We start from the raw sequence: 19,064 nt of genomic DNA on the forward strand, positions 1-19,064 counted from the left end.
TTCCAATACTTGGTGTCCTTTGTCTGTGGAGGTAGAATGTAGAAGCGCAAGCTTCCAAACCAGCCCCCTTGGCCAGGCAATGGTTTTGCTACCTTGATTAGCATAACCCAACAAGTTGCTCTGTGTCATAGAACAAATGGGTGGGCCTTCCTGGCTCACCCAGCTGTTAGGTTGGAGAACAAGTGCCAGGGTGGTGGGGGTGAGCTGACCTGGAAGCCAGGTGGAAGCTGGAGACACAGAGAACTGCTTGCTCCGTGCTGGATCCAAAGCTTCAAGATCTGTTGAATGTTAACACTGAGAGCCCCTCCGTCTTAGGCTCCAGCTGTATGTGTAAACAAAGCTGTGTATCCTAAAGACATCATAGTCTCTGCTGACCTTCTTTCCAATGAAACAAAACCCTGAGTAAACACAGGAACCCCCAGAGTGCCTCATCTCTTGGGGGTTGGGGTGGCCTGTACCAATATTGTGCATGTTTTGTATTTATTTCAACAATTATTTTTAAAGCCTTTCCAGGCCTGTTCACCAGTGCATGGAAAACTACAGCTCTCCACCACTCTCCCTGCTCTTCAGATCCAGAAGTGCTGAGGCCAACAAGCCAGGGTTGCACTTCTAGGAAGACAGAAGATGACACCCAGAGAGAAGCTTGGAGGGCATTGAACTGGGGCCAGAAGGTCTGAGTGAAGGTTGCTGCAGCTGATGTTTTTCCTCATTCCTGTGGAATCCTTGAGTTGCCTAAGAAGTATTCGCAGCCATAAATCATTAAGGCTTGCCTGTGCCCCTTGGAAACTCTTTCCTTGACTCTAGTATAATCACATTCCAAAGCAGAAATGAGAGAGGCCAACACTGTATTTGTACAAGGTGACCAGTTTCTGGAATCCAATATCATTTTGCAAGTGATTACATGGAGATGAGTTTTCCCACTAAGGAAGCAGAAGGGACAGAAGCTTGGGAGTAATTACATAAATAGAAGGTGAAAGGCAACATGTAGAAGTTTATAAAATAATAAATTAAAAGATAATGCTTTCTCCTGGTTCAGGCTAGGACCTGAACTTGAACCAAGTTACAAAAAAAGATATTCCTACTAAACATCAGGTGGAACCTTTGGACGGTAAGAGCTCTTTGACAGTGAAATGGACTCCCATGAGAGGTGGTGGGCTCTCCTTCCTTGGGAGGTTTTTAAGCAGAGGTTGGATGGTCATCTGCAAGGTATGATTGAGAATCCTGCATTGCAGGGTGTTGGGGATTGGACTAGAGGACTCTTGGGTCCTTCCAACTCTGCAGTTCTACGATTCTACTCCTTTAATTACTTGGCATGTTGCAGAAAATGGTTGTACTGCACACAATAATTACTCATTTAAATAGTCTTTCTCAAGCCTACCTGGAGATACCAGGGATCAAACTGGAGGCCCTTCATGCATTGAGGCACCTGTTCTTCCAGTGAGGTATGGTCCTTCTGCATAAGGTGTAACCCAAACCTGCAGCACTATACAGAAATTCTCTTTATCTATATTGTTCTACAATGCCCCCTAATGGTTCAATAGAGCACATGGCAAAGAGTTTTCAATTTCATCAGATTCAAGGGGAACAAATGTATGTGTATGACTTCTTATTTCAAGGCAATTTAGGAGGGTTGAGTTTTGCAGTGGCTTAATAAATTAAAATGCATTCCATTTTATTTTATTTTTATTTTTATTTGAAAAAACACCTTGAGTGTTTCAAGATGTCGAAGGGCCTGAAAACAAGGAAGTGAAAAGAGCTGAATATGATTAGCCCGGAGAAGAAGAATTAAGATGGCATGACAACCATCTTCAGGACTTCTGCAGAGGATGGAGCAGTTAATCAGTTGTCTATTACTGCAGGTGGCCTTAACCAATGGTGGAAATGGGAGAGATTTCAGCAGAAATTCAGAGAAGCTTCCTAATAGCAGGCACAGGCAAACTCCGTCCCTCCAGATGTTTGGGACTACAATTCCCATCATCCCTAGCTAACAGGACCAGTGGTCAGGGATGATGGGAATTGTAGTCCCAAACATCTGGAGGGCTGGAGTTTGCCTATGCCTACCAATAGCATGAGATGTTCAACAGTGGAACAGACTGTCTCTTGGAAATATTTGAGTAGAGTTTGGGACACCAGTTAGGGATGCTGGAGATGAAGACCTTGTACTGAGCATGGGGCAAGACTAGAAAAGTCCGAAGCTTTCTTCCAACCCTGATTCATGCCAGTGACAGCTTTCATCTAGCAACACCCAATCCTTGCTGGCCTATAGGGTAAGTAGTCCTTTTGCTGTAGCACAGATCATTGTTCTAGTATCTGGTTAATCAACAGGCTGTATTCCCATCCCAATTCTAGGCTCATCTTGCCCCTACCCCTCTGCTGACCCCAGTACACAGGCAGCTTCCATCTGCAATGGATTCAAGTTACAAGAAGGGAAATTTTGACTAAAACCTTAGGAAGAACTTTCTGGCAGTAAGAGCTGTTTGACAGTGGAATGGACTCCCTCAGAAGGTGGTGGGCTCTCCTTCACTGGAGCTTCTTAAGCAGAGGTTGGATGGCCATCTCTCAGGGATTCTTTAGCTAGGATTCCTGAGTTGCAGGGGGTTGGGTTAAATGACACTTTGGGCCCACTTCCAACTCTGCAGTTCTATGATTCTATACTGAAAGATCAACCTCTCAGAATCATGGGTGTGTACAGGTCACTAACTGGACCTGCAGATTCAACCACCACCAGAATAATGCACACACACAAACACACCAAGAGTTCAATTGACCTAAACTTTATTGGCACTGAATGAAGAGAACAGGCTGTGGACTTTAACAAAACCGCTTTGCAGGCAAGGCATCTGAGTGGCAAGGATCAACATGGCTGGCCTGCCCCACAGAGACACAGATCAACCTTACAACCCCACCTGGGAAAACTGGTGTTTTAACAAAACATGTAAAAAGGTAGACATAATTTACAGCCAAAAAAAAAAATTATCCAAAACACAAATATAAAGCCAGACACAAAAAAATGCTTAATAGGGTAACCCCCTCTCCCCCAGGATAGGATATATCCAAAGTAATAGCAAGTAAACAAGTTGAGGGGGGAGTGGAGGAGGGGAAACCTCCATGAATCCCAACAAATAATTAAAAAAGTGTCTAAAAATCTCATGGTAATACTGAATGCTTCTTACATTAATTTCCTGCAAAATATCAATCTCTTTACAATACAGTATACATTTGTCCATGGAAAAGGGGGGCATTTCCCCCTCCCCATCCACATTTCCAAGATTAATATTTTCTAATCGTGCACAGCTAGAAAAAAAGAGAATGAAATCAATACCATTAGATACCACTGGAATAACATAATACTGGTAGGATCAGGGGAGAGCTGAACCAACTACACGAGGAGTTAAGGCTTCTTGGCATAGGTTGGCTTGCTCCTTTTCTAGAAGTGAAAGGGCAGGAGGAAAATCAACTGTGCCAGTGGAAGGTGTCAACAGAGCTCCGTGACCCAACCAGGGGCGATGCAGATATGCTTTAACTACTTCATTAGTTCAGCACAGACCTGGGAGGCTCTGTGCTGATTTCTCTCGTGAGGATGTAGTTCTCTGAACCAAAGTGTGCCAGTAATGTGAAGGAAAACTGCCAAATTACAAGTTTGGAGCACAAAACGTTTTAAAAAGTGATAAGGAATCACAGATTCTTCAGTTTAAGGGTAAATGAGTTGTGACAAGTTCAACTGCAGTGTGTGTGTGTGTGTGTGTGTGTGTGTGTGTGTGTGTGTGTGTGTTAAAGTGTTCTAAGTAATGAGGTTGCATATTTTCAGGAGGAGGAGTAGCTGACAGTTCCTACCCTCACTTCCTAAAGGCACTATGTATATATATATATATTTAAAAAAAAAAAGAGGGGAGAAAAGGGGTGCATAACAAACTCACAGAAGACATTTAGACCATGCTATTTTGCAAGCTGAGGGAGTCTTGCCTCCATGCAGCTAAGGCTGCCAACACCAAGCTGCCCAAAGCAGGCTGGCATGGCTTTGGGACAGCTATGGGAGGTTTTTCGCTGCCCTCACTGGAGCAAATCAGGGCAGGGATGGGGAGCCTGTGCCCCTCCAGATGTTGCTGGATGACAACTCTCATTGTCCTTGGAGAGCCACAGGATCCCCACCTCTGAACTGCAGCTCCTGTCTTTGTTCCACTCTCTCCACACAGCTTTCCTGTTTCTAGTGGCACTGTTGGTATTAACACACTTTGGGAGGAAAGGGGCGGACGGAGAAGATCAGAAGAGATTATGCAGTTCAGGAGTTTAGAGCTGCAGAAGAGCAGGACAGCTTCTCTGCAAAAAAAAACTCCTTTGAAAAAGAAGCTTCTTAGACTGGGGGTGGGGCGTGGGGAGACAGGCAGTCCCCAGCTGTACCTGATGCGGTCATGGCACAGGTAAAAGTGACGTAACAAACTCTCTTGAAAAAAGGGAAGCCCTGCCAAAAAACTGGTGGCCAAAGTAGCACTAGAAGGTTCTGTCTGGACTTAGGAGGCAAATAGGAGCAACCTCCTAAAAGAAAAGCCGCATAAAACTTCTTTAAAAATTCTGAAAAGCAAAAGGCACTCCAAGGCAAAGAAGGAAGAGGAGGAAGAGTTTGGATTTTATATCCTGCTTTATCACTACCCTAAGGAGTCTCAAAGCTGCTAACAATCTCCTTTACCTTCTTCCCCCACAACAAATACTCTGTGAGGTGAGTGAGGCTGAGAGACTTCAGAGAAGTGTGACTAGCCCAAGGTCACCCAGCAGCTGCATGTGGAGGAGAAGGAATCGAACCTGGTTCACCAGATTACGAGTCCACTGCTCTTAACCACTACATCACACTGGCTCTCCAAAGAGATTTGGGGACAAGATCTGCTGCATTCCAACAACCAAGGCAGCAGAGACAGAAGCTTTTTCTTAAAATCAAAGGCAGGTTTTGTGACTGTGCAAGTGGCTGGTGATGTGAAGAAGACAGGGTACTTTTTTGCATTTGGTCACAAGTAAACATGAGGACTCTATAAAAACTTCACACCCATGGAAAAGGATGTCATAAGGCACCGATAATGTGGGCTGTGTGTGCTACAGACCTCCCTTGAAAGGGTCAGCTGCAATATTTCCCCACATCTGTCTTGCTCTGTGGGGTTTATGGCTGATGCACATCCTCTTCTGAACACTTAAGTTGGACTGTGCTGGTCAATATGAATGGGACCAAGTATGTTGCTGCTACCAATCCAAACATCATCTCCTTATTGGACAAGGTTGGGGAACCTGGAGCCCTCCAGATACTGTTGAAATCTGCAATCTCTGGTGGGAATCGGTGGTCAGCAAAGTTTGGAGGCCAGCACACACATAACTGGATATGGCAACATTTCAAGAGGGGAAAACAAAATATATTCAGATCACAACGTTTATGGAATCCTGCCTCTTTCAACTGCTTAGGCAGTGGCATGTGCAAAGTGATAAAAAGATCAGGGTGATCCGTTTGGTCTGCTAAACCTCTGGGAATCATAAAAAGCTTTGGTCTTTCGTGTGTATGTATGTGTGGGTGGGTTGCACAAGAACATTAAATTCTGCTTCAGTAACTTTTCCTTCTGAACTTCTTCTTTTTTAATTATCAAAACTAGACAGGCTTAAAAAGTAAAGATACCCCAACACACAAGTCTCTTCAAACATTGGCTAGAGAGACTAGTGGCAGGGATGGGTCCTTGGGGGGGGGGGGTCATAGGACCAGCACAGATGTTTCATAAAGCTGCATGGAACAGATTTCTCTCTTCAACCCAGGTTGAGAAAAGAAAATGGGGCATCACCATAAAAAATATATATTATTATTTTTAAGACACAGCTGACTAATCCTGTTTCACCCTATGTTGGATGGCACCCAACTCTCAGACAGACTGTGGTGACTCTTCTGTAGTGGTTCCAGCACAATGCAGTTAAACACAGAAAAAAGGTGGCGGGGGAGGGAGGAAGAGTGCAGGGGAGGCAGCAGAAGGCTCACAAATGATTACATGGACTCAAACTCATCAATGCGTTGCTTGGTGTTGCCCTGCCGGATCTGGCGGAGGGTCTTGTATTTGTCACGGCCCAACCTCATGTTCTCGGCATGGATCATATCATTGGCAGTCTTCTTTGTTTCGTCGCGGGCATTGGCCAGCTCGGACGTGAGAGCCTGTAGGTGCAAAACGTGAAGGGAGGAAAGACCAGTTTTAAAATGTTATTTGCTTGTTTTATTTCATAGAATTTATACACTACTTGATTGTAAAAACCCTCAAGCAGTACACAATAAAATTATAGTAAAAGCCATAAAAAGCAACATACGAAAGATAAAATCAGCAATAAAAGAAAAAATAGATCAAAACATCCATATGTTTTAGTCAAATGTGTTGCACTGTTTGGTGTAAGTGGAATCCCAGTTGCCTGAGGGCAGAGAGCCCCAGAGGGGAATGCTTCTCAGTGAAGGCCATTCACAAATCCAACAGTGAAAGAATCAAGTGACATTGCCTGAGCCAGTCCAAGAACATAACAAGAGTCTGCTGGATGGGGGCAGTGGTTGATCTGCTCCAGAATCATGCTCTCATCGTGGCCAACCAGATGCCTGTGGAAAATTTGCAGGGATGACCCAAGCAGAAGAACACTGAGCCTCTTTTTCCAAGGCTGAATTTTTGGGACAGTAATTGTCTCCCAGCCTAACTCACCTCACAGGGTTGTTGTGAGAATAAAATGGGGGAAGGGACCATGTATGGCACCTTGAGCTCTTTGTAGGAAATAGAAATCCAATAAAAAATACATAGCTCTCTTCTCTTCTGGCTCCCAGCAACTTGTATTCAGAAGCGTCTATATGGGGGTCAGTAAATCCCAACAGGAAAGGATGCTGGACCAGGTGGGCTCTGCCCTGGATGTTCTTAGGCAGGTAAAGAGCCAATAATAGCACTCAGAGAGTTCTGATACTCCAAACGTCTGAAACTCTCACCCACAGCTCCAATGTTTACATTCTCACACTAAAACTCTCATCTCAATTCATTTTACTGTATTATTATTATTATTATTATTATTATTATTATTATTATTATTAGTTAACTGGAAGCCACCCTCAATGTTTTACTGAAGTGCAGGGTGAAAATATTTTGCTAGAAAGAAGCCAAGATAAATTGCAGATGTGTCTGTACAATGGGGACTGGATCCTTCAGCTCTGTTGTGACAGGGCCAAAAATAGCATTTTGCCAGAAGAGGGTGTAGAGTCCAGCTGGCCAAAGAGACAGATGCATTTCCACCTGGCCCTTTTATTAACTTTATTGTGAAAGCCATCTGAAAATATTTACTGCTGGGAACAAAGTGGGAACTTAAGTGCAAGCACTGGATGTTACAAGAGACACATAGCCTCCTGCCAAAAACAGAAGCCTGGGACATTTCTCATCCTGTTTCCCACAATGTGCCAACAAATAAAAATCCATGTTATGATGAGATATTATGGTTGTTCAAACTTCCTGCCCCAATCCACCGGGTTGACAGGATGGGGGAACCAAGTGTGCTGATGAAGCATCTTTTACCACCAAGGTTTATGAGAAAGACATCATGGTATTAGCTATGCTACTCTTGTACCACCTATAGGTGGATCAAGCCCTTAACAACCTGCGACCAGGTTACCTGGGAGATGGCATTGCCCTCTTTATGGCCACTCAAACACTTGCTTCATTCTGTGTAACTGGCACTATTACAAGTGCCACATAATACCCAATCTGAATTTGTAAGAAGTCAGTATTTTAGCGTGGCAGCACCTGCACTTTGGAACCCTCTGCCTATTGATAACAGCCAGGCACCTTTGCTGTACTTTTTCTGGCACCTGCTAAAACACTCAGGTATCTAGAAAGCTAGCTCGTTTTTATGTTTATTGTTGTACTTCATGTTTTGAATGTTTCAAATAATTGTTTCTACAGCCCCCCCCCTTATTGTTTTGTCTTTTTGGTAAATGGCTTTGAGCCTCGCCCCCACCCCCCGTATAATCAAGCAGTGCATAAAATTTATGACGTGAATAATAATAGGTGGCGCTAGACATTTGAGGGAAGCGGGTCTCAGGCCCACACCCTGCCCACCAGCCGCACTCCCCCTCAAAGTAGTGTTGGCCCCACATTACCTTCAAGTGCTTCTGGACCCGCTCGTTCTTCTCTGCCTCCGTAGTCCGCTGCTCCTCGCTCCGGTCCTTGGCGGAGGCATGTGCCCTCAGCTCTGCGCTGGCCTCAGCAGCATTTTCATCCTGCTCATCATCATGTTCGTTCTCAGACTGCATTGGTTCTGGAACATGCTGGGTGACCATGGCTGACTTCAACTCCTCTTTAGTCTTCTCTAGGTCTTCCTGGACCATCTGGGCCTGAGGGAGGATATCAACCCACCAATGGGTTAGTGGAGCTGGCGTTTGTCCACAGACAGCTTTCCAGGTCATGTGACCAGCACAACTAAGCTGCTTCTGGCACAACGGAGCACCATGATGGAAGCCAGAGCACACGGAAATGCCATTTGCCTTCCAGCCACAGCGGTACCTATTTATCTACTTGCACTGGTGTGCTTTTGAACTGCTAGGTTGGCAGGAGCTGGGACAGAGCAATGGGAACTCACCCCGTTGTGCAGATTCGAACCACTGACCTTCTGATCGGCAAGCCCAAGACGCTCAGTGGTTTAGACCACAGCGCCACCCACGTCCTTATATATAAAGACTCAATTTCTCAATGAATACATTATATTGTGGTCTGCCCTCTCCAGTTCTCACCATATACGTAAGCTTAGCATTGCACACTATGTCCAAGGTTTAATATAGCATTCTCTCAAGAATGTTGATCTCATTTTTGTTGAATTCTGACAAATCATAATTCTAGCACCACTTAAGAGATTCTGCATTAATTCGGTGTCATCCTGGTGCATCTGAGAAAGCCAGTGTGGTGTAGTGGTTAGAGTGCTGGGCTATGAACTGGGAGACCAGGGTTTGAATCCCCAGTCAGTCAAGAAACCTACTGGGTGACCTTGGGCTAGTCACTGCCCCTCAAGTCTAACCTACCTCACAGGGTTGTTGTGAGGATAAAATCAGGATGGGAGAACCACGTACACCACCTTTTGTTCTTTGGCAGAAACAATGATATATAAATGCAATAAATATCTAAATAAAATCAGGTCAGACCAGTGGGCCAAAGGTTCCCTCATTGTTGTTCTAGAGCAAGAGTCAAAGTCATGCATCACAGATTATCATGCATGTACTGGAGAGGGCCATGTCTATTTTACACAAGTTAAATGCACATTTGCTGCAACACTGACACTGTGGAAGGTGGACAACACGCCTTGTAGGCAGGATCCCCTGCCTCTCTGTGCAAATGGGGTGTCTTTACTTTTCCCCATCACTGGGACAAGGGGAAATGGGATGGTCACTCCTAGGCAGAGGAGAGGTAGGAAAAGGCTTGTTTCAAGACAGGACCAAGACACCCCACTCACTTTCTGCTGCCACTGCACAGCCTCGCTCTCCTTCTTCTGCCGAGCCAGTTCCAGCTGCAAGATCCTATTGGTGAGCTCCATCATTTCAGACGACTGCAGGAATTAACAGAAGATCACAAGTGAAGTAGGCGACCACGCTCCTAAAATGCTATATTGCCCCGCTACTCCCCAATCTGGCCCTTGCTCAGCTATAAGGTATAAAGTGTACTTTCCACACCCCTGCTGTGATCTTGGGATGCAGCTAAGAAAACTAATACAAAAATTAGATTCGTGAGTGTGCACGATTCTTCAAGAGAAGAACCCTGGTATACACACATACCACCCTAAGAGAATTACAGTTCCAAGGTCTCCTTTGGGGAGGGAATAACTATTAAACCAGTTTAAGCCTGCAGTGGAGCCTGGTTTCCTCTAGATAATGGGTCACCAACCTACAGCCCAGGGGCCAGATAAGGCCTGAGGGACTCGTTTATCCGGCCTGCAGAGACCCCTGCCACCACCGGCCAGTCTTACCAGCTTGTGCGCATGCACACGGGCCTCCTCCGACCCAGATATGCACCATTTGCACATGCTCCCCCGCCCTCCGCGCAATCATTGCTGGAGACACCGGCCCGAGGCAAGGAAAACTTGGGAGACCCCTGCTCTAGATCAGTGGTTCCTAGACCTCTTCGGCCCACCATCCAGTTCCCCTGCTCTCCCTATAAAAAGCATTATTGAGAATAGTGGTTTGCATGACCCACTAAGGAAGAGCATAACACAGCAAAATTCAAAGCAGTAATAAAATTACACATAGAATCCAGTTAAAACTATTTAGTTAAACTGATTCAACAAAATTGATGGACTTATCCAGTGGTGCCAACTTTCCAAAGTTTAATAGTAAGTCACACTTCCAGTATCCTTTCCCCCTTGCCTCTAAATGCCCCCCCCCCCCCCCGGAATCCCACCAGCCTCCAGGGTTAGAGTCAACAGCTTTTGGACTAATGGCTAGTCTAGCTCAGTACAAATGGCGGCCATTTCCTGCCTTTATGAGGACCCAGCTGCTGGTTAAATTATTTATTAATACTTGACCACCCTGGAAATGCCTAGCAGATCTAATTTTTATATTCTAGCATAAATAATTCCTGTTGATGTGATGAACAACAGCGCCTATTCTACATTGGAATTTAAAATGTATCAGCATTATCAACATTATTTATTTGGACTACTACATTATGTATTGAAATGAACTGATAATGGGAAGTTGTATCAATATGCATGTTTCTCTAGTGTGTTGTGAGCCACTTTGGGGTCATTTAAGTGGAAGAGCAGCATACAACATGCAACTTAGGAACTCCCTGCCTACTGACACAAGGGGCACTCACTGCACTCTTTTCAGTGCCTCTAAAACCATTTTTGATTGGCCAAACCTACCCAGATAGGTAAAACATGGACATATTTTTATCTGTTTTCAGTTTATCACTGATTTTAATTTTTAAAAAATGTTTTAAGTAATTGGTTTCACTGATAACTTTATCATTTTCTTTTTGTAAACCACTTTGGGTTTGCCTTTTTTTTACAGTCAATGTGGTATATAAACTTTATGAAATAAAATAACTTAGCTGCTATTGCTGGGGGTTGAACTAGATTACCCCTTAGGGTCCCTTTCCAACTCTACAATTCTATATGATTCCATAAATACAATGACTTCCTAAGAACCCCAGAAGGGTCTGGCTGCAAGATCAGACCACTAGGCCTCCCCATCCAGCATCCTGTTCTCGCAGTGGCCAACGCAGGCGACGCTTTTGGAGAGCTAGCCTACCAGCTGCTCCTGGGTCTTCTTCTGGTCATTGGAGGCCTTCAGCAAGGCTTCTTTTGCCTCCTCAGCTTCCTGACGCTCCTTCGCCAGCTTCTCCGCTTCTTCCTGAGCTCGCTTCCTTTCTTGCTCCAACTCTAGTGCCTTGCGGGTCTGCTCTTCCAGTTCTAAAGAGAGAAAGGGAGATAGGTCTACAGCTTGCCCACCAACTCTGTAAATCAGCACCAAGCTCCCCTTCCCACCACCTGCAAGGTGGGCACCAGAAGCTTCCCCTACCTAGCTGAGCTTTCTTTGTCTGCTCTTCAATCTGCCTGAGCCGTTCCATCAGCTCCTCCTTCTCGCGTTCAATCTTTTCCTTCTCCTTCTCTGCCAGCTCCCTCTTCTTCTTCTCATTCTCCAGCAGGGCTCTAGGCAGGGAGGAAATGTGAAGGATAACACAAAGTTCAACCCCCACCTGGCTGACAGATTTCCAGTTCTCTCTTGTGCAACAAAACTCTTAGTTGGGGCATTCTCGTCTTGCATCAGAAGTTTTTCAGTCATCGGCAATCAATATTTTGTTTTTAGCGTAAATTAAAAGAAAAGTAATTTTCTAAACTTTTAATGCTGATGCTGCACTCGTTCGCTCAAGCGGGCGCCTTCTGTGCCAACTTTTAAACACTAGCTGAAAACTTTTCTGTACTGCCAGGCCTATGCCGGAAATTAAGAATACATCCTTCCACAATGGTTAATTGGTGTCTTGGTTTTTTAAAAAAAATCTTTTTAATGGTTTTAGTTGTATAATTTTATATTTTTATTGCTGCAAACCACTTTGATATATGTGATATAGCAATATGCACATTTTTTTAAATAAACAAACAAATAAGCCTCCATCAGAACAGGAGTGGGGCAGGATCCAGCCAGTGGGCTGGTTCCTGAGCTTTCTCCCACCCCTGCAGGTTATTTTACAAGTGGGCAGGGCCACCCAGCTGTCAATCACCCGATATCACAACAACAACACATTCTTCCTTTGCGGAGGTAGCTTGAGCTGCACCCACAGAGCAGCATCCTTTGCATCCAATGCAAACAGATATTTGGGCCTAGGAGTTAAGCACCACCGTTTGGCTGCACAATGGTATCCCCAATTTGGAGCTCCACAGCACAGCCAATCCCACCAGGGCCTGCTGTGACTGCTAATCAGCTGATGAACACAGACAGCAAGGCCTGCTTGCTAAGGAACAATCCACAGCATTTTAAGGCTTCCAAATGTTCCTTTGCAGCTTCCTCTCTACTTGCCCCACACCTATAAGGCAAATGAGTGTGGTGTGAGGAAAACAGACTTCTAATCTGAATTGTGACCCATGCTGAGCCTATTTGACCTATCATCTGGAGCTTTCTCCCACTGCTACATCCTTCTCCCTGCAGCTACAGGGAAATGCTGTTCACATATGTTGCGGGATAGACCCATTACACAGAAAAACCATACACTTTGCATGCAGTGGGAGTCAGAGTCCAACAGAATCCAGAGCCACAGTTTCTCCATACCAATGTGAAACTAAGAAAAGACTGCTGGATCAGACCAAAGGGGACCCATCTAGTCCAGCATCCTGTTCTCACAGAAGCCCCAATAGGAAACCCACAAGCAGGATCTGAGCGCTTCCACCCTCCCTTGTGGTTTCCAGGGGGCGTAGGCCTCTTCTACTATATTCCAGCTGCAGGATTTGCCTATGGAAAGAACACATGCCACACCTCAATCACTAAACTCCAATCTTGCCACAACTTTTCCTACAGAAGATGGCCATGACTAAGACACTGTGGACCAGCGTTCGGGAACCAGTTATGTCAGCATTTGGCACTCTGTTCAGAGGCATTTGTATTCAGTTGAACGCACCTCTCCATCTGTTTTTGATGCTTCTCCTCTCGGGCTTGAGCCTTCATCTGCTGCACCTCAATTGTGTCTGGCTTACGCCGACGCATGTAGAGCTCATGGTTCCCCATGCAAAGAGCCAGAATACGCTTGTTAATCCTTAGCCGTGGGGCATAGAATACAAAGTCCTTTGAAAGAAAGATGAAAAATAAAGAATGAATCATGGATACACCTGCGTCACTTCCCTTTCTTCTCCAGTAGTAGCTAATGCCTCAAGTACATGCAAAATAGCATCCAATTAATTAGGCAATTTCCCCCATGCAAAAAGACAAAAGGAGCAAAAAAGAGCTAAATGGTTGTTCAGCAACCTTTAGCTTCAATGAGTCAGGAAGCTGGAAATCTGGATAGGAATTTAAATCTGAAAGATGGCCTTTAAATAAACCTCACTCGAATATTAGTGGAGCATGTCTACATTGTGTTTCTGTTGAAATGTTGCACACAACCAGCTTTGAGTGTTGTCTAAAAACCAAACATTAACAGAATAAAATATCCCATTACTGGGAAAAGAAAAGCACAACCAATTAATACATTATCAGACTGAAGTAGCAGAAGTAAGTGAACTTTTCGCTAATCAACAGGAACCACCATCAAGTCCCCCCCCCCCGACCTCTGCACTATTGGTGCCCCAGGCAGAAAATCCCAGGCACAACCCCTGCCTCTGAAAAAGAGGGGATGCAGAGCAGGGCTTCTACCACAGGTAGAAAGAATGGTGACTGTACACACATAGCCTTAGAATCTGAACGTCACCAGTAAGCACTTTAACCTGGCTTTGGGAGCAAACAGCCAGTGCAGCAGAATTAGAATGGGAAAGCTGAGCTGCAACTCGCCTTGTCAAAGAGGCAGGCCACAAACCCGCTTCTCCCGCTTCTGAGCTGTCTTCAAAAGACATGCCCCAACCCAACCCAGAGGTGTTGAACAACTCATTTTTCTTTTTTACTAAGACAAAATCCCGAAGAGGAACAGACACCCCATCTGATAGAGAATACATGTTCAACTCTGCAGCAGAGAGACCCCAGAACTTCATTCCCAAAGCCTCAATATTTTGGCATTTGCTACTCCAAAAAAACAACAACACACACACACACACACACACACACACACACACAAAATGTGTGCTCCCAGGGCAGGAGGGAATTCAGAATGCTTTTATGTCATCTGGTAGGACTTTATTTCCTATACTTTGGACTTGTATGTGCAACACTCACCAGTCACACCAGCTTAGGAAATACGGATGTCTTTGTTTTAATGGTGCCTCTCACTATTTCTTTCTCTTATTATCTACTGTTTGCTTGCTTTGCATATGGTATGAGGTAATATCCTGCAACTGCACTTTTGAGTTCTTAGTAATGGTAATAAATAATTATTTAAAACAAACAAATTCTACCAATCAGCTACTTGTTGAAGAAAAGGGGGAGGTAGCTCTGTATGCAAACCCTGGATATGCTGAAGCTATAACCAAGGGATCCCATTAAATCAAATCAAATCAAATCATACACCCCCATAAAGAAAAAAGGCTTTGGAAGAATTCCGTGCATCCAGACAAGGCATTCAAGTGCCAGGAACCATTCATCTTTGCAGCGATATTGCTGTTACTTACACACAGCAAGGTTCACCTCTTCCAGAGTGAGCTGTCTCACCACAGGAAAACTGTTCTCATGAAAATGAAGGGAAGACCTTTTTTGGCACAATTGCTGACCCAGAAAAACAAAGCAGATGTCCAAGAACCAGTTAATCTAAAGAGTCCTGAAGCACTTCTGCTACCAGAAAGGCAAGAGCAATCCAGAGATCTCAATGGTATTGAATTGAACAGAGTTTGAGGGTTCGCTGCTCACTCAGCCCCGCAGATGAAAACAAATGTACAACTTCTCTCTAGCTTTTGTTTCAAACACCCAATGAATTTACCTCATCTTTGGAAGAAGAAGACACTTGACTAACCACAATGGGCTTTTATGTTCTATCACTAAACTACCAAGTGGAAAACTCTTCACACAAATGACTGTTTGAAAAGCTCTTCGTTCCTTAGAGTGCCCTTCGTTCCTTAGAGTGCCCATCAAACCAGCTGTATACCCAGTTGTGTGAGGTTTATTGCAGCCCTCTGCAATCTGCTGAGCTCCACACATTTTAGACTGCAACTACTACCAGTCCCAGCCAGTTTGAGCACAGTAAAACAAACAAACAAACTGGGAGTCACTTGTTTATGAAAATCTAAATGTTCATTCTGTCACCAGGGGATTTCCCATCACAACCAACTGGCTTTTTTGGTTATGTAGATAGAGCAAAATAGAACAACCCCAAATTACTGATTTTCAATTAAATATTTGAATAGATTATTAACTAAAATATTTTAAACTACAAATGAAATCTTACTGGGGCTTTCTTGTCAATGGGCTTGATAACAAACTTCTTATCGTTGAATGAAATGTTTCTAATCTCACTCCAAGGGAATCCGATTTTTGGTGTTAACCTGAAAAAGATGAAAGAAAGGATTTAATGTTTCAAAAGCTGAGCCCACTGGAATACTTTGGCAATTAAGCAACCTGACTACACTGATGTGGCACGAATGATTTTCCATCACTGAGACAAAAGAGGTAATGTTGCTCAGAATTTACAAAACCAGATACACTGAATTTATGTAAGATTTGCACAGAATGCAATGTAAGTGGCTTGGACAGTGGCTTGTCCAAATTGCCCAAAGCAACATACTAAATCTCAGGCCTCAAAAGGATACAGGATTTGGAGCCTGGAGAAAATATACACAATCTTAAATGCAACTCAGGCTATTAGGTGAGTGCAGACCCATTCCATGTGATTTCCATCTTATATGAAGACACTTACTGAGGAACTGGTGCCTATACAGTGGTACCTCGGGTTACATACGCTTCAGGTTACATACGCTTCAGGTTACAGACTCCGCTAACCCAGAAATATTACCTCGGGTTAAGAACTTTGCCTCAGGATGAGAACAGAAATCACACGCCGGTGGCACAGTGGCAGCAGGAAGCCCTATTAGCTAAAGTGGTGCTTCAGGTTAAGAACAGTTTCAGGTTAAAGAACAGACCTCCAGAACGAATTAAGTTCTCAACCCGAGGTACCACTGTACACACAATATTATTAATCCAATGACTGGATGCTTTGGTAGATGTGCTACTGGCCTTTTTACACAGTGCATTTTGCATTACATTGCAGAAAGGGGACACCCAACTGAAGCTTGCACCAGTTTGGTTCACAAGGTTTGGAGGTCCCTGCAGTTACCTGCTTTGTTAATACTTTGTTAATTAAAATCAGTACCCAGAGGAAATATATAGGGTACATGAGGTCAGGAGTGCATAGATCAGTAATTCCCAAAGAAGCACCAGTCCAGATGTGGATCATACAGGGCACCACAGGAAGACTCAAGCATGTAAACTACTACAGAAAATAAACTCCCACTTCTTTCTGGGATCACTTGCCCTATGTAACCTGATAAAAATACTTCCTTAAATTCAAAGGATCAATTGAATTGGGAGTATGAAAGCAAGACATAATCATGGAGCATCTCTCAGGCTCAAGAAAGTCCAGATGTTGCTGGACTACAACTCTCATCACCAACTCTGTTGTTGCAGATGAGCCCCATCAGGCCTCCTCTCCCCTCAATGGCGCAGCCATTCCCTCAGGCTGCTTCAGTGGGAGATAAGACCAGTTCCAACAAGCACCTCCGCCTACCACTGAACTATGTAGGCTGGTCATTATAGGAACAATTGCTTGAGAACTGGTATGGGAGATTTCCACCCTGCTCTCTTCCCTCCCTATCCCCTTTTCCTTGTGTGCCATTTAAAAGAAAGGGAAAAAAAGATTGTAAGTCTGTGGGAGATGACTGCCTTGTTTTAATCAATGGCATGTAAGCCATTCTCAGAGCCATTTTGGCTGAAGAGTGGGGTACAAATGCTCTAAATAAACACAATAAATGAATAAATCATCTCTGGCCCCATGTCACACTATCTAGAATGGATGGTGCTTGGGATTCAAGCCTTCCCATACCCAGTCTCAGGTTCCAATCTCAAATAAAATTTCTGGGAAATAAACACCCACCCATCAGATTGGGATATAAATATTACACCACATTATCTCTCCCACTAAATAAAGACTCTCCCTAGGAGACTAAGGCTTTGCATTTAGTCCCCTATGATGGATCCAGCAAAAGCTTTAGCTGTCATAGATAAAGACGATATGAACTGCACAAGGTGGGGACTGACATGAAAGAACTGCTGCTGTGATGGTTTTCTGTGAGCCTCCTGAAAACATCTTGGTAGCCAGCTGGCAAATGCTAGAAGAAGGTTGCTGGACTTAGATGCACCTTTGCCTGATGCAACAGATGGCCCTCTCCCCTCCCAGTCCCCATGCAAGTTTGAAGGACAGTCTTGTTACCTGTCATTGTGCTCATAAATGTTGAGTCCAAGGGCATCGACTCCCAACCAAAGTTCTGAGCCCTTCTTGTTCTTAATACTGAAGTAGTTCACACCATACATCTCCAGATCTTGTGCAATTTTCAGATATTCCAAGATGGCATCTTCTCTAAAAGTACACAAGAGAATGGATTTTTAATGCAATCTTCGCAAAGTTTGGCAGAGTTTAAAAGTGGTTCAAAACACAACACTTCTGACCTCCTGTAAATACAATGATGGGTTTTTCCAACCAAGGCTCCAAGCATATTTTTAAACTACGAAGAGGTAGCAAGTTGCCTATATCAACAGCATCCCTTCCAGAGGTTGTCACGCCCCACCCAGTCCCACTCAACACAGTCTCAAGGGTTACAATTGTTGGATTTTGTAATCATCATCAGGAGGCGAAGGGAGAGCTACAGGTTAGCAATTCTTTGTCAAATCATTACTGCATTAATACTATTGCAAATGCCCAAAGATCTACCAAAGCTATTATAAGGTTTTTCTATGGAAAAGGGGGCCAATATATTCCGGCAGCCTCCCAGGTCTCTGCTGCAAAAATATTAACACAACTGACATATGGCTCTCAGATCTGCAGTTTCTTAAACCTTGCTCCCTTAGAATCATTCCAAACTAAGTTCTATCGCTGCCTGCTAGGGATCCCTTCTTGTGTGTCTAACATAGCTGTCTGCCTGTAGGTCGGACAAATCCCTGTTAGTGCTCGGATATGGATTCTGAAGATCCATTATTGGTTAAAACTTATCTTTTTCTCTGTTGGGTTGGCACCCTTAACCCTACTGGATTCCTATCAATCCAAATGGAAAGCTACACTGTATGAAAAGCTAAGAGGCTTGGGGTTTTCCCCACAGACCCTGATAGCTGTAGGTTATGAGAAAGCTAGAGCAATAATCCACCAATGAATTTGGGATGTGGAACTGCAATGCCACGTGAGCGAGATGAATAAACACCCAACAATAAAAGATAATGGGAGAGGATTTACCCCAGCCAATTATTTGTCAAAATTACAAATACCTAAATACAGACAGTCGGTATTTATTACCCCTGCTATGCAAAAATCTCCAAATGAATCCAAACTTCAATGTCTAAAATCCCTGGTAGATGACAAGGATCCTGAGATCACGTTAAGGGTAGCCAAATTCTGTGTGATTGCCATAAAACTTAGGGAACAAGCTGTGCTATCATAATGATTAAGGCCTTAAATGATAATTTTAGGTTATATGTTAGTGACTAAGTTTTAATTTATTTTTTTAACTTGCTATATCTGTATTATCCTTGTTATACCTAATTGCAAATTCAAATGCATCCCTATTGTGTTTTATGACTTCCTTGATATTGTATGTGGGCTGGAACTGGTCTGTGACAAAAATAATAAAATTCATTCATTACTGCATTGACTTCTGTGACGCACTTTGAATATTTAAAGATAAAGCTATATTATGAACAAAAGATGCTCTTA

General features: G+C 43.9%; 1 protein-coding gene across 1 annotated transcript in view; it reads right to left on the minus strand.

The window, feature by feature from the left end:
* Positions 1–2,758: 2,758 nt before the first annotated feature.
* The window catches only part of MSN (moesin), a 75,774-nt gene continuing 59,468 nt past the window's right edge, over positions 2,759–19,064 (minus strand). Inside the window, exons 6-13 of the mRNA XM_083596413.1 lie at positions 17,574–17,720; positions 15,537–15,633; positions 13,134–13,297; positions 11,543–11,673; positions 11,273–11,433; positions 9,478–9,570; positions 8,135–8,368; positions 2,759–6,172 (exon numbers count right to left, since the gene is read on the minus strand). Coding sequence (XP_083452539.1) covers positions 6,008–6,172; positions 8,135–8,368; positions 9,478–9,570; positions 11,273–11,433; positions 11,543–11,673; positions 13,134–13,297; positions 15,537–15,633; positions 17,574–17,720 — 1,192 coding nt within the window. The 3' untranslated portion in view covers positions 2,759–6,007. The remainder of the gene's footprint in view (positions 6,173–8,134; positions 8,369–9,477; positions 9,571–11,272; positions 11,434–11,542; positions 11,674–13,133; positions 13,298–15,536; positions 15,634–17,573; positions 17,721–19,064) is intronic.

The sequence above is a fragment of the Podarcis filfolensis genome (assembly GCF_964270895.1).
Source record: "Podarcis filfolensis genome assembly, chromosome: Z".
NCBI lineage: Eukaryota > Metazoa > Chordata > Lepidosauria > Squamata > Lacertidae > Podarcis > Podarcis filfolensis.